The sequence below is a fragment of the Salvelinus sp. IW2-2015 genome, linkage group LG1, assembly GCF_002910315.2.
Source record: "Salvelinus sp. IW2-2015 linkage group LG1, ASM291031v2, whole genome shotgun sequence".
Classification (NCBI taxonomy): domain Eukaryota; kingdom Metazoa; phylum Chordata; class Actinopteri; order Salmoniformes; family Salmonidae; genus Salvelinus; species Salvelinus sp. IW2-2015.
In genome coordinates, this window is record NC_036838.1 from 55531000 (window position 1) to 55552251 (window position 21252).

At 42.1% G+C, this 21252-nt stretch overlaps 2 protein-coding genes across 2 annotated transcripts in view; one reads left to right on the forward strand and one right to left on the reverse strand.

Moving 5' to 3' along the window:
* LOC111970387 (suppressor of tumorigenicity 7 protein-like) overlaps positions 1-3075 on the reverse strand; it is a 31310-nt gene extending 28235 nt beyond the window's left edge. Inside the window, exons 1-8 of the mRNA XM_023997099.2 lie at positions 2868-3075; positions 1971-2053; positions 1603-1762; positions 1412-1466; positions 921-1036; positions 630-708; positions 396-484; positions 171-271 (exon numbers count right to left, since the gene is read on the reverse strand). Of these exons, the coding sequence (XP_023852867.1) occupies positions 171-271; positions 396-484; positions 630-708; positions 921-1036; positions 1412-1466; positions 1603-1762; positions 1971-2053; positions 2868-3075 (891 nt within the window). The remainder of the gene's footprint in view (positions 1-170; positions 272-395; positions 485-629; positions 709-920; positions 1037-1411; positions 1467-1602; positions 1763-1970; positions 2054-2867) is intronic.
* Positions 3076-3108: 33 nt separating this feature from the next.
* Positions 3109-10283, forward strand: LOC111970396 (F-actin-capping protein subunit alpha-1). The gene is made up of 10 exons (XM_023997111.2): positions 3109-3199; positions 5033-5096; positions 5217-5268; positions 5363-5426; positions 6758-6964; positions 7057-7136; positions 7346-7424; positions 7662-7733; positions 8050-8112; positions 8229-10283. Exons 1-10 carry the CDS (start codon positions 3161-3163, stop codon positions 8367-8369), a joined length of 861 nt encoding a protein of 286 aa, XP_023852879.1. The 5' UTR covers positions 3109-3160; the 3' UTR covers positions 8370-10283.
* Positions 10284-21252: the final 10969 nt, after the last annotated feature.

Here is a 21252-nt window from a genome sequence, read left to right on the forward strand (position 1 = left end):
TCTTCTATTCTCTAAACAGCGACTGGTTCAGACCTGGGACAACATGTGTGTGAACACTCCCTCTAGCCAATCAATGACATCAGTTACTAGGGAGCAAAGAAAAGCAGCCATAATGCAGAATTCAAGGCCCTGATTTGAACACCCCTGATTARGGAAATGGCAACACTCACATCTCTCATCATTTTCACTGCCTCCTTGATGCGTCCCAGCTTGCGTGCACACATGGCCAGTCTGCGTTTGATGTACACCAGCAAGTTGATGTCTTTGCCAGCTATGGAAGAGAGGAAAATTAATAAATTTAATTATAACAATCGCATCCCTGACTAATGCTTTTAAACTAAGGGTCAGAGGCCTGAGACTTGTGACGGGGTCCTGTACTCTCTGTTCTCGCTTACCACTCCGCAGGGCTTGTTTAAACAGCCTCTCAGCCTCTGTGATGGTGGTGGCTTCCTCCTCTGCCAGTAGCACATAGGCAGCAGCACACCTAAAAACCACAGGGAAGACATTTGCTATGCAATCTAGTTCATAAGAATATACATACTTGTTTTACTGAATGAGAAACTTAATTTGGGATTTTCCTGAATGAGCATGCAGTCTTTTAAACAGAAACTGTTAACGGTGGAACTCACTCGTGGTTCATCTCTATGGCCTGGTAAGCTGCTCTTATCCGGGCTTGGGGATTCCTCTCCCTCCAGGCCTTCTGCATCACTGTAACAGGCCAGAACCAGACAACAAATACTGTACTGAATGCAATACAGAGAGACGGATCCAGAAAAATATCAACACAGGAGTAGGAATGAGGCCGATGAGGACCAAAGCAGTCTTTCAAAAATAATTAAAGTGTTCTATTCCTTCGCAGACATTTACACTTTGGCTAAAACTTTTCAATGATATTCCGATTAAAAAGTTTGGATTCTAACCAGTATCTTCAGCCTTGATTTGCTGAGTGTCACCAGTGAAGAAAGTCTGGTGGTCTTGAGCAGACAGGTTCATATCGTAGTACGTCAAAGGCTCCTTTCCAGTCACCCAGGTGTACCTTTAGATGGGTACAGTACAACACGAAGACAGTCTTAGGCTGCAGTACAACACGAAGACAGTCTTAGGCTGAAGTACAACACGAAGACAGTCTTAGGCTGAAGTACAACACGAAGACAGTGTTAGGCTGAAGTACAACACGAAGACAGTGTTAGGCTGAGTCAACAGAAAGACAGTGTTAGGCTGAAGTACAACACGAAGACAGTGTTAGGCTGAAGTAACAACACGAAGACAGTGTTAGCTGAAGTACAACACGAACGACAGTGTTAGGGCTGAAGTAAACACGAGACAGTGTTAGGCTGAAGTACAACACGAAGACAGTGTTAGGCTGAAGTACAACATGAAGACAGTGACATTCTGTGGCTCCTCATCCTACCTGCTGTATTCTGCTCCTCTGAATAGATTTAATGGATTCCTCCAAACTTTACACTCTGCAAAAGACAGTGTCATTGTATCATTACTTAGTTACATTGATGGCCTTGCAAACCTGAATCACATATTCAACCCACGGCCATTTTAGTTTTCTGTTGCAAAATGGGGAAACATTTTAGTTGGTGGAATGTTTACCTGAGACACTGGGTCTGGGCTCAGCCTCTCCGTTGACTGAGGAGAACAGGCCAGTGGTTGAGCTGCTCTCCACCCCACCTAGGAGGGGTCGCAGATGGCTAACAGACACCTGCTCGATGAATGAGGTTCCATACTTACGGAAGTACCACCACTCAAATATCTGGGGGCAGGGGATTGGGACAGTCATACAGAGAGCAATGTACTGGTATACAAATCTTCTAAACAATTTATTTGATTATCATATCATTATTGTGCACTAACTGTACAATGAATACATGCTACCTTTGGTGTTGGTATTTGAAATCCACATTTCCAAATGTAGTGTCTACAATCAAACTACAAATAACTCTGTGATCATTACAACTCACCAAGATTAGGCCAGAGATGAGAGAGGATGTTCCAGTGAGTGCCACATAGAATTTAGGGGTCAGTGTATTCAAGAACACAGATGCTGAAACAACAATGAACGCTATGTTAGATCAAACGCATCGCACAAAAATGAATGACACTTGCCTAACAGAGATTCAGACTGTCAACTCTGAAGGTAGCTAGTAGCTTGCCGATCATACAGAGCCCACCACACTAACAGATGCTGACTGAGTCGGTGTGTACTGTAGCTAGCTACAGTAGTGATGTTGAAGTACCATGACCATATAGACAGATGAAGATATAGCCAATGTTATGTAACAAGCTAATAGACACACTGACAAATAAACTTCTGCGGGCGGCAGGTAGACTAGTGGTTTGAGCGTTGGACTAGTAACCGAAAGGTTGCAAGATCGAATCCCCGAGCTGACAAGGTAAAAATCTGTCGTTTTGCCCCTGAACAAGACAGTTAACCCACTGTTCCTAGGCCGTCATTGGAAATGAGAATTTGTTCTTAACCGACTTGCTTAGTTAAATAAAGTAAAAAAAAAAAAATGCAATTCTAGCTAGCATTATGCATTGTTTGAATGATGTTAGCTAGCTGGCTAGTTATGCACAAGCGTAACATTAACAGCTAGCTAAATTAGCTAACGTAGATAGCTAGTAGCCACATCAGCTATTTAATATGTCTCGCTACCATTCAATAAATAAACCAACCTGGGATATGTTTTTGTGAAATGTGTTGTCATACAGTTAGCCAGCCTCCTGTCAAACGTTCAGTTCCTCCACTGTCTCTCGATTTCTATTTGTTAGCTCGCTAACGTTAGAAGGCTGGCTAGTTAGCTACATTACGTTCGCTAGCTAGCCCACTCTTAGAAAGCTAGCGTTAGCTAACTCACCTGAGGTAAGAGTGTCCTGCAGTTTCAAGGGGCTTCGCAGAACATAGATCATAGTTAAAACCATAGCAAACCAAACGGCACATATGTATGTCCATGACCAGGACAACCATGATTTTAATTTATCTGTAAATCCAAGAGATTGAGGATTACTGCTGGTCTCGTCCTCCATGTTTTTAACGGATGGCTGTGCTGTAAACAGAGGAATCATGTGCCAGTGGCACTGTCAAGATCCGCTTCCTCACTGTCGGCTGCAGTCAGTCGTGGATCAGAAGAGGTTTGTCTCATGAGCCAAGATGGCCGATTTCGAAGAACAGCTCACTGAGGAAGAGAAGGTATAGTCTTGAGAAGCTTTGCTCATTGTTTTACGACGTTTAGTAAATTCGGTTGTTTGTGTCCTTACTCAAATATTTGGCCGCAAAAAAATGTCTGCTAAGCTACATCTAGTTCGCTAAGCTAACACTACACTCTAGCTACAGTTAGCGAACAAACTGACACGGGAATACATTGTATCACCTAGTTAGATACAGTAGCTAGATACAACTCCATACACCATGCTAAAACATACCATACACAAAAAGCAGTTTGCTTACTGCTTAGCTAGCTAGCTAAAATGTTTGTAAATGTTAGCCATGTTCCTTAGCCAAATATTAGCTAGTACTTAGCATTGTCAAGTCTGACTTTAGCTGGGCTTTGCCACATTTGGGCTTTTGCACGGTGGCTAGCTAACATTACAATGGCAATTGCCCCCCTGAGTCAGGTAGTTACTATCTAGCAATACATGATCATACAATTGTTCATGGGTTATTTGCAAATGGCTTTAGTCTGAAAACATATTATTAACTAACGTTAGTTAACTAGAAAAGGCCACTACTTCCTGTATTGATTGCAACAGCCTCCACACCCTGCTAGAAACAACTCTGAATATATTAGGCATACTTTATAGTCCCATTTTCTGTCTTGGGATGGCCCCTGGCCTATTGATTGTAACGCATTACAACACAATCTTTCGATTGACCAATTATTTGGTGTAGGAATCATTGAAGTCATGATTTAATGAAAAAGTTCACAAATCCATACAACCCTATTCACAAGACTTCTGAAGGTCATACACGATAAAAGTGATGGTGGGCATTTTCAACCAATTGAGATTGAATCACCAAAAACTGAACAACCTTAATATGAGAGCTTGGGTTTGACCATAGTTGCTGTTAGCAGCATGGATACATAGATACATGTTTGAGGCTGCCTACTGGTGTCTAGCATTCCTGCCGCTTCAGTGGCAGGCCCACAGCAGGGATGCGGTCAGATACATGTGCAGACCAGTAGAATGTGCATAGGTATTTTGTAAATACAATACTTAGCATGGGAAGGAACAGTGTTTGGGAGCGTCTAACTGTATGGCAACAGCACACACACACACACCAGAAGTTCCAGAACCTGTTGGTAGTGTTACAATGTCCTAGTGAAGTGTTGCAAAAAATACTTTTACTGTTGAATTAAGCTGTGTAACCCACACAACCTTTGGGTCTATTTCTGGACATGAAAACATACATTAGGGCCTAAAATAATGACGTTCTGCGTACTGATTTCAGTGCAACTCTAGACATTCAGGTTCAGGGAAGCCCTAATGAAGATTGCCTAGCCCCCCTCCCCGTTTCACTGTTTTTGGTTCTGATCTGACACCACATGCTTACACATGCATTACAGCTGCTAAGAAAAGCTCTTGCCGTCTAAGGAGTGGCGTGGCCAGCGCAGAGGTAGGCTAGTCAGGAAGCCAAGTTAGTCACCGCTCTCTGCTTCACCCTAGTGGCCAGTGTAATAATGACTTGGCTGCATAATTACACTCTCTGGGTCTCATATCAGTGGTAGAAATATTCATATACTGCATATGCAATATCTTTTCAAGTTTTATTAGTCGTGTGTACAGGATACACATGGTATGCACCATCCAATGAAATGCATACTTGCAGGTCTCTTCTCGACAATGCAACATCAATAAGAAATAAGAAAAGATAAGAATATGAACATAAAGCAAATGGCTCGGTAGAAWAGAGTAAACATTTTATCATATAGTACCAAAAATGTTCCGTTGGCACTCAGGTGTAAAAGCTGTCTAGCCAAAAAGTGGATAGTAGCCTATTTACCTCGTATTTTCTTTCCCTCAGGTGCGCATTGCGGCTAATTTTGTCGTCCATGCWCCACCTGGAGAATTCAATGAAGTCTTCAATGGTGAGTGTACTTAAAAATCTTATTCTTTGTACTGCTTGTTTATTTACCAATACACTTGATTTGTTATATAGTCTGTTAAGGCGTTGGCAATCTCTTGATAAGGCAATCTCTTGGTTTCAGATGTGCGGCTACTGCTCAACAATGACAATCTTCTCAGGGAGGGTGCAGCACAGTGAGTAGTATTTTGTTGATTTATTTACTGTATTGTTGTGCAAATTTGTGTGTTAACTTGCTGTATTTTGTTTTTTTTCTCCATTGGAAAACAGTGCATTTGCCCAGTACAACATGGATCAGTTCACCCTTGCCAAACTTGAAGGGTATGATGATCAGGTAAGATGCTCAGTCATTTGAGCTGTGACTCCTTCCCAGCTGTTTTGAGTCTTGTTGGTTTCATACTGTGATATATACACTGAGTGTAAAAAAACATTAAGGACACCTTCCTAATATTGCGTTGCACCATCCCCTTTTGCCCTTAGAACAGCCTCAATTCATCAGGGCATGGACTCTACAAGGTGTCAAGCATTCCACAGGGATGCTGGCCCATGTTGACGTCAGTGCTTCCCACAGTTTTGTCAAGTTGTCTGGATGTCCTTTGGGTGGAGGACTATTCTTTATACACACGGGAAACTGTTGCGGGTGAAAAACCCAGCAGCATTGCAGTTCTTGACACAAACCGGTGCGCCTGGCACCTACTACCATACCCTGTTCAACGGCACATAAATCTTTTGTCTTGCCCATTCCCCAACTGAATKKTACACATACACAACACATRTCTATTGTCTCAAGGCTTAAAAATCATCCTTTAACCTGTCTGCTCCCCTTCATCTACAATGATTGAAGTGGATTTAACAAGTGACATCAGTAAGGGGTCATAGCTTTCACCTAGTGAAACCGGATTCAACTGGTCAGTCTTTTTCATGGAAAGAGCAGGGGTCCTTAATGTTTTTTTTTACAGTCAGTGTAGATTGAACGCATCATTAAAATACAGKTTTTTTTCTGGATCAAAAGGTGGCTTAGRTGGTGGGCGTGGCAGGGGGCATGGCAATGGTTGCCGAAAGCAACATTTTTGAGTTTTAATGCCCCCCATCTTGGTGATAAAGCGTTTTTAAGCCTGGAATTCTCTGAATTTCTCCATGGAGCCAAGATAAATYTTTGCAGTTTAAAGCACATTTCCAGGGATTCTACATATTCTGCAATGGAACTGAGAGAGATTTTTGCAATTGAAAGTTATTTTCCTGTGCATTTTGCCATGGCTAATGCTGTGTTCCTTTGCTCAGACATAATAGCAAAATCAATACTGTTAGTCATTGTTTTTGGATTTCAATTCCACTGACTGTCTAGCTTTTATCTTGGTAGTTTTAGTTCTCAAATATTATATTATAATAAAAAATATAGGTCCATTATCTTTTATATCTGGTTTTAGTCATTTAAATTCACACTGAAAGTGTTTTTCCATCCTGAAAAAAAAACTTTTTTCTAATTAATATATATATATATTATTTAATAAAAATAAAAAAACATTTTTACAGTTTGGACTTAGGTGTCCCGCAAAAACGCTTAGGTGGCCCGCCCAAGAGTTATTATGGCAGAAAAATCCCTGTAAGATCAGTGCAGCAACTGAGGAACTGTATCTGTGTTCCTGTGATCCATTTCCCCTCCAGGTGCTGATCACAGAGCATGGAGACCTGGGCAATGGCCGTTTCTTTGACCCCCGCAACAAGCGGTCATTCAAATTCGACCACCTGAGGAAGGAGGCCAGTGACCCCCAGCCCCACGAGGGAGAGGCAGCTCTCAGACCCTGGAGAGACGCGTGTGACAGCGCCCTGAGGGCCTATGTSAAGGAGCACTACCCCAGCGGCGTCTGCACTGTACGTCCCGTCTTTCACCTGCATGATAAAATAACGTTATCTTTAAGATGAGCATGTTAAACAATGACAGGACCTTGTTTTATTTATCACAGGTTTATGGGAAAACTATTGATGGCCAGCAAACCATAATTGCTTGCATTGAAGGTCATCAATTTCAACCAAAGAACTTCTGGTAAGTGTAGTCTCATGGTTACCAATWATTTATTTATTTAACCTTTAATTTATCAGGGAATGAGTATACTAAAATGTTCATTTTGAAGCATTATACTATATGTTCATTGTTTGTATTAAACATGTAATTCTGTCTGTAATAGTGCCTTAGACATAACGCAAATGCACTATAAATTTGGGAAAGGACTAATATTTGATTTCTATTCTCAGGAATGGTCGTTGTAGGTCTGAATGGAAGTTCAGCATCTCCCAATCTACAGCTCAAGTCGTTGGAGTCCTCAAAATACAGGTAGGCTAGTAGTGTCCATCGCCAAGGGTTGTCCACCATTTTGTCCGGCTGTCTAAAAGCCTGTTCAAAGACAACTGGTTGGGCACAGGTAGCCTGCAGAATGTTAGCTTGCGAGATCAGGATGGTTCATACGAGGCTAGGGCACAGGCCCATGCAAGTTAAATTGATGAACTGAAAATGGATATTGTTTTGTCATATGGTATATTGTCTCCCTCACCCGCCATCTTGTGGTTGCAGGTGCATTACTATGAGGATGGAAATGTGCAGCTGGTCAGCCACAAGGAAGTACAGGAATCTCTCACTGTAAATGTGAGTTCCCCTTTCAGTAGGATATTTTGGACCTGAACATAAGCATTGAAAGGGAGAAGGGTGTAAAACCTTTTCCTGGTTTTACAGAAATCCTGGTTGTAGAATTCCGGATGTCCTGCTTATTCCATCCTGATTCCGGGAATCCTCCAAAATGTATTGAATGTTGCAACCCTAGTGCTGTTCATTAGTGCATGAGAAGTAGGAAGAAGTAAAATAACAAGTGAAATGTCCTTTATGATAAAGAGAGATGGTCTTCAATCTSTCAAGTTTACAGGCAATTCAATAGTCAAAGGCATTCATTGTCTTGTTTTGGCAGAGTGAGACTCAGACTGCAAAGGAGTTTGTGAAAATCATTGAGGATGCAGAAAATGAATACCAGGTATGCAACATGTTTCCTCACAGTAATATTAGCATAATTGGAATAAATCAGTTGAATGTATTTTTTTCCCCTCKATGAGGGGGGCAAGAGTCTAAACATTTGTTTTCCTTTTCCAGACGGCCATCAGTGAGAACTACCAGACCATGTCTGACACCACATTCAAAGCCTTGCGCCGGCAGCTTCCTGTCACCCGCACCAAGATTGACTGGAACAAGATCCTCAGCTACAAGATTGGCAAGGAGATGCAGAATGCTTAGAGGACAGTGTGTCGGCCATTGTTACTGTGTTACTGCAAAGACCGAGAGGGTAGGGGAAATYAGGAAAAGAGGCATCAAAGGGGAATAAAAATGATACTCTATTCTGTCTTTGTTAAATTATGCCACGGTTTGATTTGGTGTATGGAGTTGGTATGCTTTCTTCAGGCGCGTTAGGAGGGATGGCTTCATTTTAAGAGGACATTTTGRGTTGTTTAGCTCTGGCTCATTTGCAAATTTTTCATTTGAACAAAATGCCTTTAGTGACACTGAAAGTTTGGATTACATGGGTCAACCTCGCTCCCCCACACCGATGCTTAAAAAAATCAGAGTCATATCCTCATGCCCCTCATTTGGTTGACTTTGTGTCTGGGGGCCTCAGGTAGTAATCAGTTTCAGCCCATTTCGTAACCCACTATGGCCGGGATTCAAACAAATGCAGATAAACGACCCGGTGCATTGTGGTTAATCTTTAAAGGCGATTTCTGACTGAGCTGCCATCCGCTGCGTGATGTCTGGGAWATTGCCTTTAAAAGCCTATCGCTGTGCGCAGGTCGTTGGATTGAATCATGACCTATATTTTATCTGTAACCCAAGGTCTCCTCCAAGTGAGGTGTATACTCCTTAATGACWAAATTTAGCACACACCCCTAAAAAAAAAGTCCCAAGTATCAGCTCTGTCCCCTGCAAGCTTTCCCGTTGGAAAGAGATGTACTTGTACAATGGTTTAATCAGGCCTAAACAAGCAGAGCACCATCAGTATCCATCAGTATCCACTATCAGTGATGAGGCCAACTTAATATATAATATACCTATATTCCTCCTTACCTCCCACATGCCTTCCTTCAGCTTTTTGCTATATTTTTTTATACAAAATGTAAGAACATGTATAATTCAAAGGAATAAAGAAGTTGCACCAAATACTATGCTGTAACTATTGTCATCATTAACCGTTAACCATAAATAGCRTTTTACTTACCAGTATGGAGAAATATGCTGATTGGGAAATAATCTGATTTGGTGCCAAATGTGTATTTGTGTGTAAATGCTGGCTAGCACAGCAAAAAGTAAAAGGGACATTTGAATAAAGAAACAGATTATTGTATATCACTTTAATGGAGCGCACCTTAAAATGCGCCTCTTGACGTTTTGCGTCGGTATATTTCATCTGCATTGTCTGTACATTTTGTGTCCAATGTGTAAAACCGTGTTGATGGACAAAAACAATTATTCTCTGCTTTCAGTCCCTTTCTCTGAACGCTTCAATATGACCATACCTTCATTTTACCGGCAGGATAAATCTTATCTTCACATGCTGTTGTGCTGCTTTAGTGAAAACATTTACGGCCCATTTTAGATTGTACAATTTTTTATTTTAGGTTTTCAAAATGAAATATTACTAAATAACACAATTCACAGGACAAGAGGTGACAGACAACACAATCAGTTATCTTAGAATACTAAGCACAGAACTTAGAACTCCATGTTTTAGATCAGACATAAGTGATTTGCATTATGTGTCACACCCTGATCAGTATCACCTGTCCTCGTTATTGTCTCCACCCCCGCCAGGTGTCACTTATTTTCCCCAGTGTATTTATACCTGTGTTTCCTGTCTCTCTGTGCCAGTGTATTTATCCCTGTCTCTCTGTGCCARTTCGTCTTGTATGTTTCCAAGTCAACCAGYGGTTTTCCCGTTCTCCTGCTTTTTGCATTCTCCTTTTTCTAGTCYTCCTGGTTTTACCCTTGCCTGTTTCTGGACTTTGTACCTGCCTGCCTGACCATTCTGTCTGCCTTGACCACGAGCCTGTCTGCCACTCTTTACCTCCTGGACTCTGATCTGGTTTTKACCTTTTTGCCTGTCCACAACAATTCTCTTGCCTACCTCTTTGGATTAATAAACATTGTAAGACCAACCATCTGCCTCCTGTGTCTGCATTTGGGTCTCGCCTTGATATTATGAGCATTTTCTACACACAGTTCCACTGCTGTAGTTGATGGGATTATCATTAAATTAATGTGAAAATAAAGACTGATGAGCATATTTATTTAACATAAAGGTTTGTCATTCAGCAGACASTCTTATCCACAGCGATTTACAATTAGTGCTTTCATCTTAAGATTGCTAGGTGGGACAACCACACATCTTAGTCATATTAAGTACATTTTCCTCATACTAGTAGGGGGAAAGAGTCAAGTGCAAGTATTAGATCACGGAAGGCACTTTTTTKGGGGGGGGCTGTGGGATTATTTAAAATGAAGAGKTGGTTTCAGATGTTTTTGGAAGATGGTCAGGGACTCTGCTGTCCTAGCTTCAGGGGGTGCCAGGACAGAGGAGAGCTTTGACTGGGCTGAGCAGGAACTGTACGAAGTGTTGAATCTTGCGTCGGTTTATATATCAACTCATACATCCTGTGCCATGGAATCAGTGTATTTATTTTCTTCTCAGCTATTTTGCAATCTGTATAGCACAGCGGTTCATATCCTGGTCCACAAATGGAACTGTTATACTGTCCTATTTCTGCCATTATTTTTCCTCTGCCAGTTTTGATTCTTTGTATTGGGCAGAAAGACCAATTCCCTACCTTCTCCCACTGCCTCCTCCATTTTTGAGGTATTGCTGTAATCAATTGGTTGTAATTGAGTCTGTGTTACGTTCCCCAGCAAGAAAACCAAAAATGTCACTCACTATAACGGTGCCGGAGGGGATGGCTGCCGTTCTTTTTCACATTGTTTGTAACTTTTGTACATAATGTTGCTGCTACCGTCTCTTATGACCAAAARGAGCTTCTGGACATAGAAATCTTCTTTAATGAGTCGTATGAGAGGGATTTACTCCAGACACCCAACAAGGTCCTCATCCACGTCATTCACAGGAGAAAGAGACGGAGATATAGAGGACAAAGGTCGGGGTGCCTTGTAAGGATCCAGCGGCGAGTGAGTAATCTGCCTTTACCATCGGTCCTATTAGCCAACGTATAATCATTGGATAATAAAATAGGAGGAACTACAAACACGTATATCCTACCTACGGGACATTAATATCTTATGTTTCACCGAGTCGTGGCTGAACGACGACATGAATAACATACAGCTGGCGGGTTATACACTGTATCAGCAGGATAGAACAGCAGCCTCTGGTAAGACAAGGGGTGACGGTCTATGTATAATTKTAAACAACAGCTAGTGCACGGTATCTAAGGAAGTCTCAAGGTTTTGTTCGCCTGAGGTAGAGTATGTCATGATAAGCTGTAGACCACACTATTTACCAAGAAAGTTTTCATCTATATTCTTCGTAGTTGTCTATTTACCACCACAAACTGATGCTGGCACTAAGACCTCACTCATTGAGCTGTATACGGCCATAATGTCACAACTTCCGCCGAAGTCGGCCCCTCTCGGGTGGTGTTCTGCGGTCGACGTCACCGGCTTTCTAGTCACCACCGATCCATGTTTCATTTTCGTTTTGTTTTGTCTGTATTACACACACCTGGTTTCAATTCCCATATCATGTTCCTTATTTAACCCTCTGGCATACCTTTCTGCTCTGTCCGTGATTGTTGGTGTCTTAGTGGTTGTTGTAAGTGTTAGTTTGTATTTTCCTTATTGGAATATTTCTTGTTTGTTTTATTGAGTAAACTCAGTTGTTTTACTCTAAACTGTGTCCTGCGCCTGACTCCGCTACATCTCTGCACCCAATCGCTGACACATAAGCAAACAGGAAAACGCTCATCCAGAGGYGGCGCTCCAAGTGGCCCGGGGACTTTAACGCAGGGAAACTTAAATCCGTTTTACCTAATTTCTACCACCATGTTAAATGTGCAACCAGAGGGAAAAAAACTCTAGACCACTTTTACTCCACACACAGAGATGTGTACAAAGCTCTCCCTCGCCCTCCATTTGGCAAATCTGATCATAATTCTATCCTCCTGATTCCTGCTTACAAGAAAAAACTAAAGCAAGAAGCACCAGTGACTCAGTCAATAAAAAAGTGGTCAGATGAAGCAGATGCTAAACTACAGGACTGTTTTGCTAGCACAGACTGGAATATGTTACGGGATTCTTCTGATGGCATTGAGGAGTACACCACATAAGTCACTTTCTTCATCAATAAGTGCATTGATGATGTCATCCCCACAGTGACTGTACGTACATACCTCAACCAGAAGCCATGGATTACAGGCAACATCTTCACTGAGCTTAAGGSTAAGAGCTGCAGCTTTCAAGTAACAGGACTTTTTAAAACCTTTATTTAGCTAGGAAAGCCAGTTAAGAACAAATTCTTATTTACAATGACGGCCTACACCAGCCAAACCCGGATGACGCTGGGCCAATTGTGTGCCGCCCTATGGGACTCCCAATCACGGCCGGTTGTGATACAGCCTGTATTCGAACCAGGGTGTCTATAGTGACGCCTCAAGCACTGAGATGCAGTGCCTTAGACCGCTTAGTTTAAACTGAGGTTTCCTTTGTTCTCTCTATGTGTCTCTCTCTCTCCATGGCCAGGGGAAGAGAGTCTCAGGAATTTATGACCAGAGATAACAGAACCTGGTGTACGAGAGAGAGAAGAGAGGGGGGGGGGGGGGGGGGAGGGGATGCCACGATCTATATCCAGAAAGGGCCACGTCAAGACACAAGTCTAGGTTCAAAAGGCTTCTTAACAACTTTTACCTCCAAGCCATAAGACTCCTTATCATATGGCTACCCAGACTATTTGCATTGCCCCCCTCTCTATTTTACACCGCTACTCTCTGTTTATTATCTATGCATAGTCACTTTAACTCTACATGTACATATTACCTCAATTACCCTGACTAACCAGTGCCCCCGCACATTGACTCTGCACCGGTACCCCCTGTATATAGCCTCACTATTTTTATTTTACTGCTACTCTTTAATTATTTGTTACTTTTATTCAATATCGGGAGAGCCAACTAAATGTGTTGACCCTCCACATCTATTAAGACAATTGGAGCACTGGGCCAGCCATTCTCAAATAGCACCTTGGCCATCACAAGTGAAATACCTTGCCACTAACGAAATGGCAACCAGCACAGGTGTAACACATTCTGACTAACGAGGTGACGCCAATCGGTGAGCCCTACATGCTAAAGGAAAAACCAAAGCCTGTAACAGTCTGTAACTTTGTCACCATTATTCACCATTCATTCAGCATTATCCGTAATCATGGTAGCATCCACATTAATGTACAAGTGTTTAGAAACATATCATATTCTTATTTACAATAAAAGTTACTCCAAAATGACACAATACATTATTTACCATTAATTTCTATTGGGCACAAAATAATCTGAAACACAACCTAAACAAACTGTAAACGCATCCAACAAATATGAAGTGTCACAAGCTTGATGTAGTCATTGCATGCTATGAATATGGCACGAAAAATAATGTACATAACATTTACTACTTTAATACACATACTGTATAAGTGAATCTGTCCCAAAACTTTTGGTCCCCTAAAATGTGGGGGACTATGCAGAAAAAGTGCTGTAGATTCTAAATGGTTGACCCGATATAGATGAGAATACCCTCAAATGAAGGCTGACAGTCTACACTTTAACCTCATAGTCATGTATTGTATCAAATCCAAAGTGCTGGAGCAGAGAGATAAAACAACCAAAAATCTGTCACTGTTCCAATATTTTTGGAGCTCACTAAGTATTCTGTGTTTTTCTCAATGATATTCACCAGGCCCATGGTGTGGCAGAGAATAGGCCATCCTGAGGTGTCTGTCCTGAAGGTGTCCAGGTCTGAGGACAAGGTCCAACCCATCACAGTGTACACAGGCTATGTTCACAGAGTGAAGCTAGAGAGAATAAATCTGGGCTTCTCAAAGATGAGAAAGAGAGACCCTCATAATCCAATGCATGATCTGTGTCTATCTGTAGGATACTTTCCAACCCCATTCTCTCTGCCTCTCAGGCTGGTGCAAAGCTTCATCAGTAACATGAGGTTTGACTTAGAGTTTACCATCAACCGTTTCCCCCTAAAGCTGCAGCACAAGACGGTGGACCTGGCAGAGAAGCACCAGCTGGACGAGGTGCTCCTCCTATTGGGCTCTGGGATCTGGACTGCCCCCATACCCAAACTCAGGTCTTGATCTCCCCTTCCAGCCAATAGCAAAGCACTCAAGCTGGCTTTCTGAATTAGTTCCCTCAGCTCTGTTGTTGTGGGTAGATGGTTTTGTCATTACACAAGAATAGAGACATCCTTATTCCACTTGTAATAGCAAAAACTCTATTAGTATGGAATCACAAGACCAATTACTATTATGTAACTGCAGTAATGAGTGTTGCTACAGACAGAATCTTTGGTGGGATTCCCATTATACAATGCCATTTTGTAAAATGGAGTGTCACAAATATATTATTTCAAAATGTAGATTGTGAATTGCTCCTCTCATATTTCTCATGTTGCTCCCTCTGGCCTCTTGGTTTCATGTCAGTGGCTAGACTTTCTCATTAATGAGTCTAGATKGAATCCCACTCTTCTCACAAGATAGGCCGACATTTTCCCAAGGAGGTTTTATTCAAATAAAGGAACCAACTGGCAACTTTGCCTCTGTCATGTTGGCATGGCCCATTTCTTGATATTACATGACATACAGTTCAGTGTGTACTTGTCATGCAAAAGCATATTTTCCTATACTGCTTCAGACAGTTGATGACAGCAGAAAAGCCTGGCATCAGAACGGAGTGACCATTCTCTCTTTGTGCCTTCAGCATCTTCTTTTTAAACATACAGTATACAAATACAGTATACAAATACAGTATACAAAATACAGTATACAAAATACAGTATAACACAGTTCAGGAATCTTCTTACATCTATGATGTGTGTTAATATTCGTCTTCGTTCGCTGTTATGGGGCAGAGGGCCATGTATTACATTACATGTACATAGCATAACACAGCATCACATAAAAACAATAGAAACAATATTTTCCCCCCTCAAACCTGCCTTAAATGTTATGTCTGTGTTACAGCTAAACAGAGTGCTTCATGCCACATCCTGGCATTTGCTCCATCTAACAGTGCATCAGACCTGCTGTGTGAGAGGTTACTGGGTCACATGACACCCACTGTGTATTCCGTCTCTACACCAGCAGCAGAGACCTCAGCAATGAGCCCCAAAACCCTCCTGGTGAGACTCTTGTGTTTTAGAAAAATACAGGGTCACACATATTACATGACATTGTAGGCCACCTGCATGGTGAAGCAAGGGTTAAATAAATGCAATGGAATTAAAGTCCACAGAGAATAATGCAAGTTTCAACAGATTTTCAAACTCACTGACATTTCACTGTGTAATGTCTCCCGATGTCTCTCCCTCTAAGAAACACCCTAACTGAGACTCGAGCCAGGATAGCTTTGTGTTTCCAACGAAGGAGGTTCTGGTGGGCTACAAGGACACCATCAACACACTGGTGACAACAGGACGGTACGGCTCACTTTTACAGTAGAAAGGCCTAAGGGATTTAAACTGCTCTAAGAACGGCATTGCATTGAGTCATTACAGTAGTTGTTACATTGTTCTTCAAATTCGGAGTGTTTAATAGTCACATGTACAGGTTTGCAGGTTTGATTGCAGGGTACAGTGAAAATCTTATACTCCAACATGCAGAACTGAGTGAAATAAAATAATGAAAATGGTAATAAAATAGAAATAGCACTATAGACACTGAGTGGACAAAACATTAGGAACACCTTTACAATATTGAGTTGTATCCCCCCTTTGCCCTCAGAACAGCCACAATTTTTCAGGGCATGGACTCAAAATCAAATCAAATTGTATTGGTCACATACACGTGTTTATCAGATGTTAATGCGGGTGTAGCGAAATGCTTGTGTTTCTGGCTCCAACAGTGCAGTAATATCTAACAATTTCACAACAATACACACAATACACACTAATCTAAAGTAAAGGAATGGAATTAAGAATATATAAATACTTGGACAAGCAATGTCAGAGCGGCATAGACTAAGACACAGTAGAATATAATARAATACAGTATATACATGTGAGATGAGTAATGCAAAATATGTAAACATTATTAAAGTGACACTTTACAAGGTGTCGAAGGCGTTCCACAGGAATGCTGGCCCATGTCGACTCCAATGCTTCCCACAGTTGTTGGCTGGATGTCCTTTGGGTGGTGGACCATTCTTGATACAAACGGGGAAACTGTTAAGAGTGAAAAAATAAGAAGCGTTGCTGTTCTTGACACAAACYGGTGCGCCTGGCACCTACTACCATACCCTGTTCAAAGGCATTTCAATCTTTTGCCTTGCCCACTCACCCTCTGAATGGCACACGTACACAATCCATGTCTCAATTGTCACGAGGCTTAAAAATTATTCTTTAAACTGTCTCCTCCCCTTCATCTACACTGATTGAAGTAAATTTAACAAGTGACATCAATAAGGGATCATAGATTTCACCTGGGATTCACCTGGTCAGTCCATTACATGAAAAGAGCAGGTGTATGTAATGTTTTGAACACTCAGTGTACATCATAACTGTACCAGTGATGAATACATAAATGTCCATTGTGGTGGAGGCAGAGTAAAGACTGTTTAGGAGGTGTGGGGGAATGACCATTACACAAAATATATCCTTTGTCCTGAAGAAGTCTCTCTGGTTGACCCCAGTGTGCTGGTTTTCCTCCCCTAGGCTTGTGTCTGGGGGCGTCCCAGTCGTTCACTTCACCCACGTGTTCATAGATGATTCGGATAAAGCAGTGGAGCCAGAGACTATCATTGGGATTTCAGATAAGAGAGAAAATACCAAGCATTTCGCTACACCCGCAATAACATCTTCTAAATATGTGTATGCGACCACTAACATTTGATACCAGTGAGGGTACTGCTCAATGTGTGATGCCCTACAGTAATCTGTGCATGAAAAGCCAGGCTTGTGGCACAACATTTTGAAACAGAGAACAACCATTTTTTACCTTATTGGACAAGTTGCTGTTGCACTTCATTTATATTTGTTTTACATTTTAGCAGATGTTCTTATCCAGAGTAGTGAGTGAATTTATTTTTATACTGGTCCACCGTGGGAATCAAACCCACAACCCTAGAGTTGCAAGCGCCACGCTCTAGCAACTGAGCCACAAGGGACCTCCTCCGTTTAACTCTATTTCAAAATGCTTCATCCAGTTTTGGCCCTAGTCAACATAACCATGTAGTCTGTCTACTATCCAGTAGCCAATGGCAGCCTCTTGTTTCCACAGGCCTGCTACATCCACAGGCTTGCTACATCCACAGGCTTGCTCAGTCCAGACGAGGGCTGGTGTTGGCTGGAGACCCTCAGCAGCTAGGACCCATCTTACGATCACCCCTGGCCCTGCGGTATGAAATGGATAGGGACTAATATGCAATCAATTAATCATACCCAATCATTATTGTCAATACACAATCCCCATTGCCATCATGTCTCATAGCTAGGAATCACAGGAGGTTGGTGGCGCCTTCATTGGGGAGGACGGGCTTGTGGTAATGGCTGGAGTGGAATGGTATCAAATGCATCAAATACATGGTATCCAGGTGTTTGATGACATTCCATTTGCTCCGTTCCGGACGTTATTATGAGCCGTTCTCCCCTCAGCAGCCACCACTGGTGTCTACTTCAAGATAGACCAAGACTTTAACCTCAGCTTCCTCACTAACAAGAAGGTCTTTCACTGCACTTCCAGAACCTTTTACTCACTTTTTCCCTGAATGACGTCTGTGTCGGCATGYATAAATCATAGTCTAGTAGTTATAGCCAAGAGAAAATGTTAGCTGTTCACCATGTCCCGCAGCTTTAAATCTGCACCCTCTGTTCAGAAGTCAGCTGACCCCACCATTTCCTCTCTCCTTTTTTGTTGTTGTACTTTTTCTCCCCAATTTTGTGATCTCCACAGAGGTTCAAAGTGACCATGACCAGAGCCAAGGCCCTGCTGATAGTGGTGAGAAACACTGTTATCCTCAACAACCTCAACAAGAACCTAACCTGGGAGCGGTAACACCTCTGATCTCCTAAGGGCCAAGAGTAGTCAACCTGGGTACACTGTTCACTATCCTCCACACACTGTACACCTACTGGTTAGTGTTCTGAGACTGTTCACTATCCTCCACACACACACCTGTTTGGTGCTCTTTTCTTCTTCTCTGTTCTTACATAGCAAATCAGAAAACAGAACACAGGAAAACTACTTGTCCTCGTAGTTATAACACTGAACTTTGATGGGCTTTTTAGCTCATTCAACAGTCTCTGTGTGTTCAGGTTAATCAGCTATTGTGTGGAGGAGGAGGGGTACACTGGCTTCTCTTAAAATCCTGGTGGAGTCCGGCTCAGGTCCGAAAGAGGAGAGGGACCTCCAGAGTGGAGGACTGGGCCGCAACCCTCTGGACACCAGCAACGCTGTACAGGTACTACTAGGATCAGACTGGAGGTACTTCTCAAACTGACATTCAAAATACAGATTTTGCTGACTTTCTGAACTTTATACCAAATTTATAACAAGTAATTAAATAAATAGGCAAGAACTGCACTTTAGAACATTTTGGGATGGGTTGAAAGTTTTGCCTTGATGGGTGACTAAAATCCTTGCTCAGTAGAAGGTGGATGAAATCTTCAGCCTGACCAGTTCACCGTTTGGTAATGACCAATAAAAACAAAAATATAATTCAAAGGGCAGTATCTCCTCAGAGCATACGATGGAAGAGAGTTTTATCAACTATTTTATATTCACATTTGATATTTTCTGTTTTTGTCGATGTCTTTTTAAACCTCCACTGTATTTTTTGTATGCTGACAATTGAATCACTACATTTTAGATGCAGTAGTATGATGACTACTGGATCAGTGTCACCTGGTCTAACGTCATTACATCATGTTTCATAGTCAACTTCAACGGTCATGTCCATGCAAGTGAAACGCCTAATTCAGACCAAGCAGTACAGAAAACACAGACCATGCACATTGGAGTTGTTGTGTTATGTTGGAGCCAGGGAGGACACAAGTAAAAGGTTCCATAGAAAGAGGTGGTTTAGGAGCTAAAGACAAACACACGAGGATACAGTATATTCCAGCCCCAGAATGTCTCTGGCATGTTAAAGCTCCAGTGCTGTTACATTATGTAAATCAAGTCAAATGACAAACACTTCCAAAAACCACAGCCCAGGTTGACCAGTGACCTCAACGCCCCCCGATGTATGTTATTGTTCTCAGCAGTGAAATATAAAATGACAGAAGACAAGCAATCGTGTCTGAATGTCACAACATTTCCAACTCCCATACACACGTTACAGTTAACACAGCAAGGTGCAGAGCATGTCATTTTGACTGAATTCTGTCGGAGAATTTCTTGGTAGCCAACAAATGTCTCACATCTTCAAAAAATATATATATTTAGGCTACCAATTTATTTTCAGACAGAACAGAGACAGAACAAACAGAATTTATAAACCAGTTCCTGAAAATCATGCAAAGGCACACTTCCTTGATTGAAATACAATATACTTCTCTGCTCTGCTCTTGGGGAGGGGAAAGCCAAAGGCATACAGGTTGCCAGGAAAGAGAAGGCACTGAAAAACACAATCATGTGGCTCTTCACTTGGACTGCATTCTAAAGCAGCATTCTGACTGGAAATCCACAGGCCAGTCAAACCTGACAGGGTCACTTCRGACGGGATCCACCAGGCAGTCCCCAATACCATGTCCCATATACTCCAGCCTTGTGATAATACGTTTACATTTTCATTCTAAAAAGAGGATGGCATCAACTCATACAAATCTATACTGTAGCTATGTTCCTCTAATCATGCGACACCTGTTTCAACTTGTCCCCCTGTGTGGTGGGTCTGTTAATTTCATTTTATTGTTTATTTAACCTTTATTTAACTAGGCAAGTCAGTTAAGATCAAATTCTTATTTACAATGACGGCCTGCCAAAAGGAAAAAGGCCTCATGCGGGGACGGGGGCTGGGATTAAAAATATATATAAATACATATAGGACAAAACACACATCATGACAAGAGAGACCTAAGACAACAACAGCAAGGCAGCAACACATGACAACACAGCATGGCAGCAATACAACATGGTAGCAGCACTAAACATGGTACAATCATTACTGGGCACAGACAACAGCACAGAGGGCAAGAAGGTAGAGACAACAATACATCACGCACAAGCAGCCACAACTGTCAGTAAGAGTGTCCATGATTGAGTCTTTGAATGAAGAGATTGAGATAAAACTGTCCAGTTTGAGTGTTTGTTGCAGCTCGTTACAGTCACTAGCTGGAGCGAACTGAAAAGACGAGCGACCCGGGGATGTGTGTGCTTTCAGGACCTTTAACAGAATGTGACTGGCAGAACAGGTGTTGTATGTGGAGGATAAGGGCTGCAGTAGATATCTCAGATAGMGGGGAGTGAGGCCTAAGAGGGTTTTAAAAATAAGCATCAACCAGTGGGTCTTGTGATGGGTATACAGAGATGACCAGTTTACAGAGGAGTATAGAGTGCAGTGATATGTCCTATAAGGAGCATTGGTGACAAATCTGATGGCCCGAATGGTAAAGAACATCTAGCTGCTCGAGAGCACCCTTACCTGCCGATCTGTAAATGATGGTCATCTGAATCAGGGTTAGTCTGTACTGTACAGTCAAGTCGGCTTCGGTTTGTGGGGCTATTCTTTAAAAAGCCTGTCAAGCTTCTCTCTGCAGGGGTTCAGAACGACTGTGAACCAGCTGTTTATTTGAGGGGCGGATGAACTTCTCCTCTGCAGGGGTTCAGAACGACTGTGAGAACCAGCTGTTTATTTGAGGGGCGGATGAANTCTCCTCTGCAGGGGTTCAGAACGACTGTGAG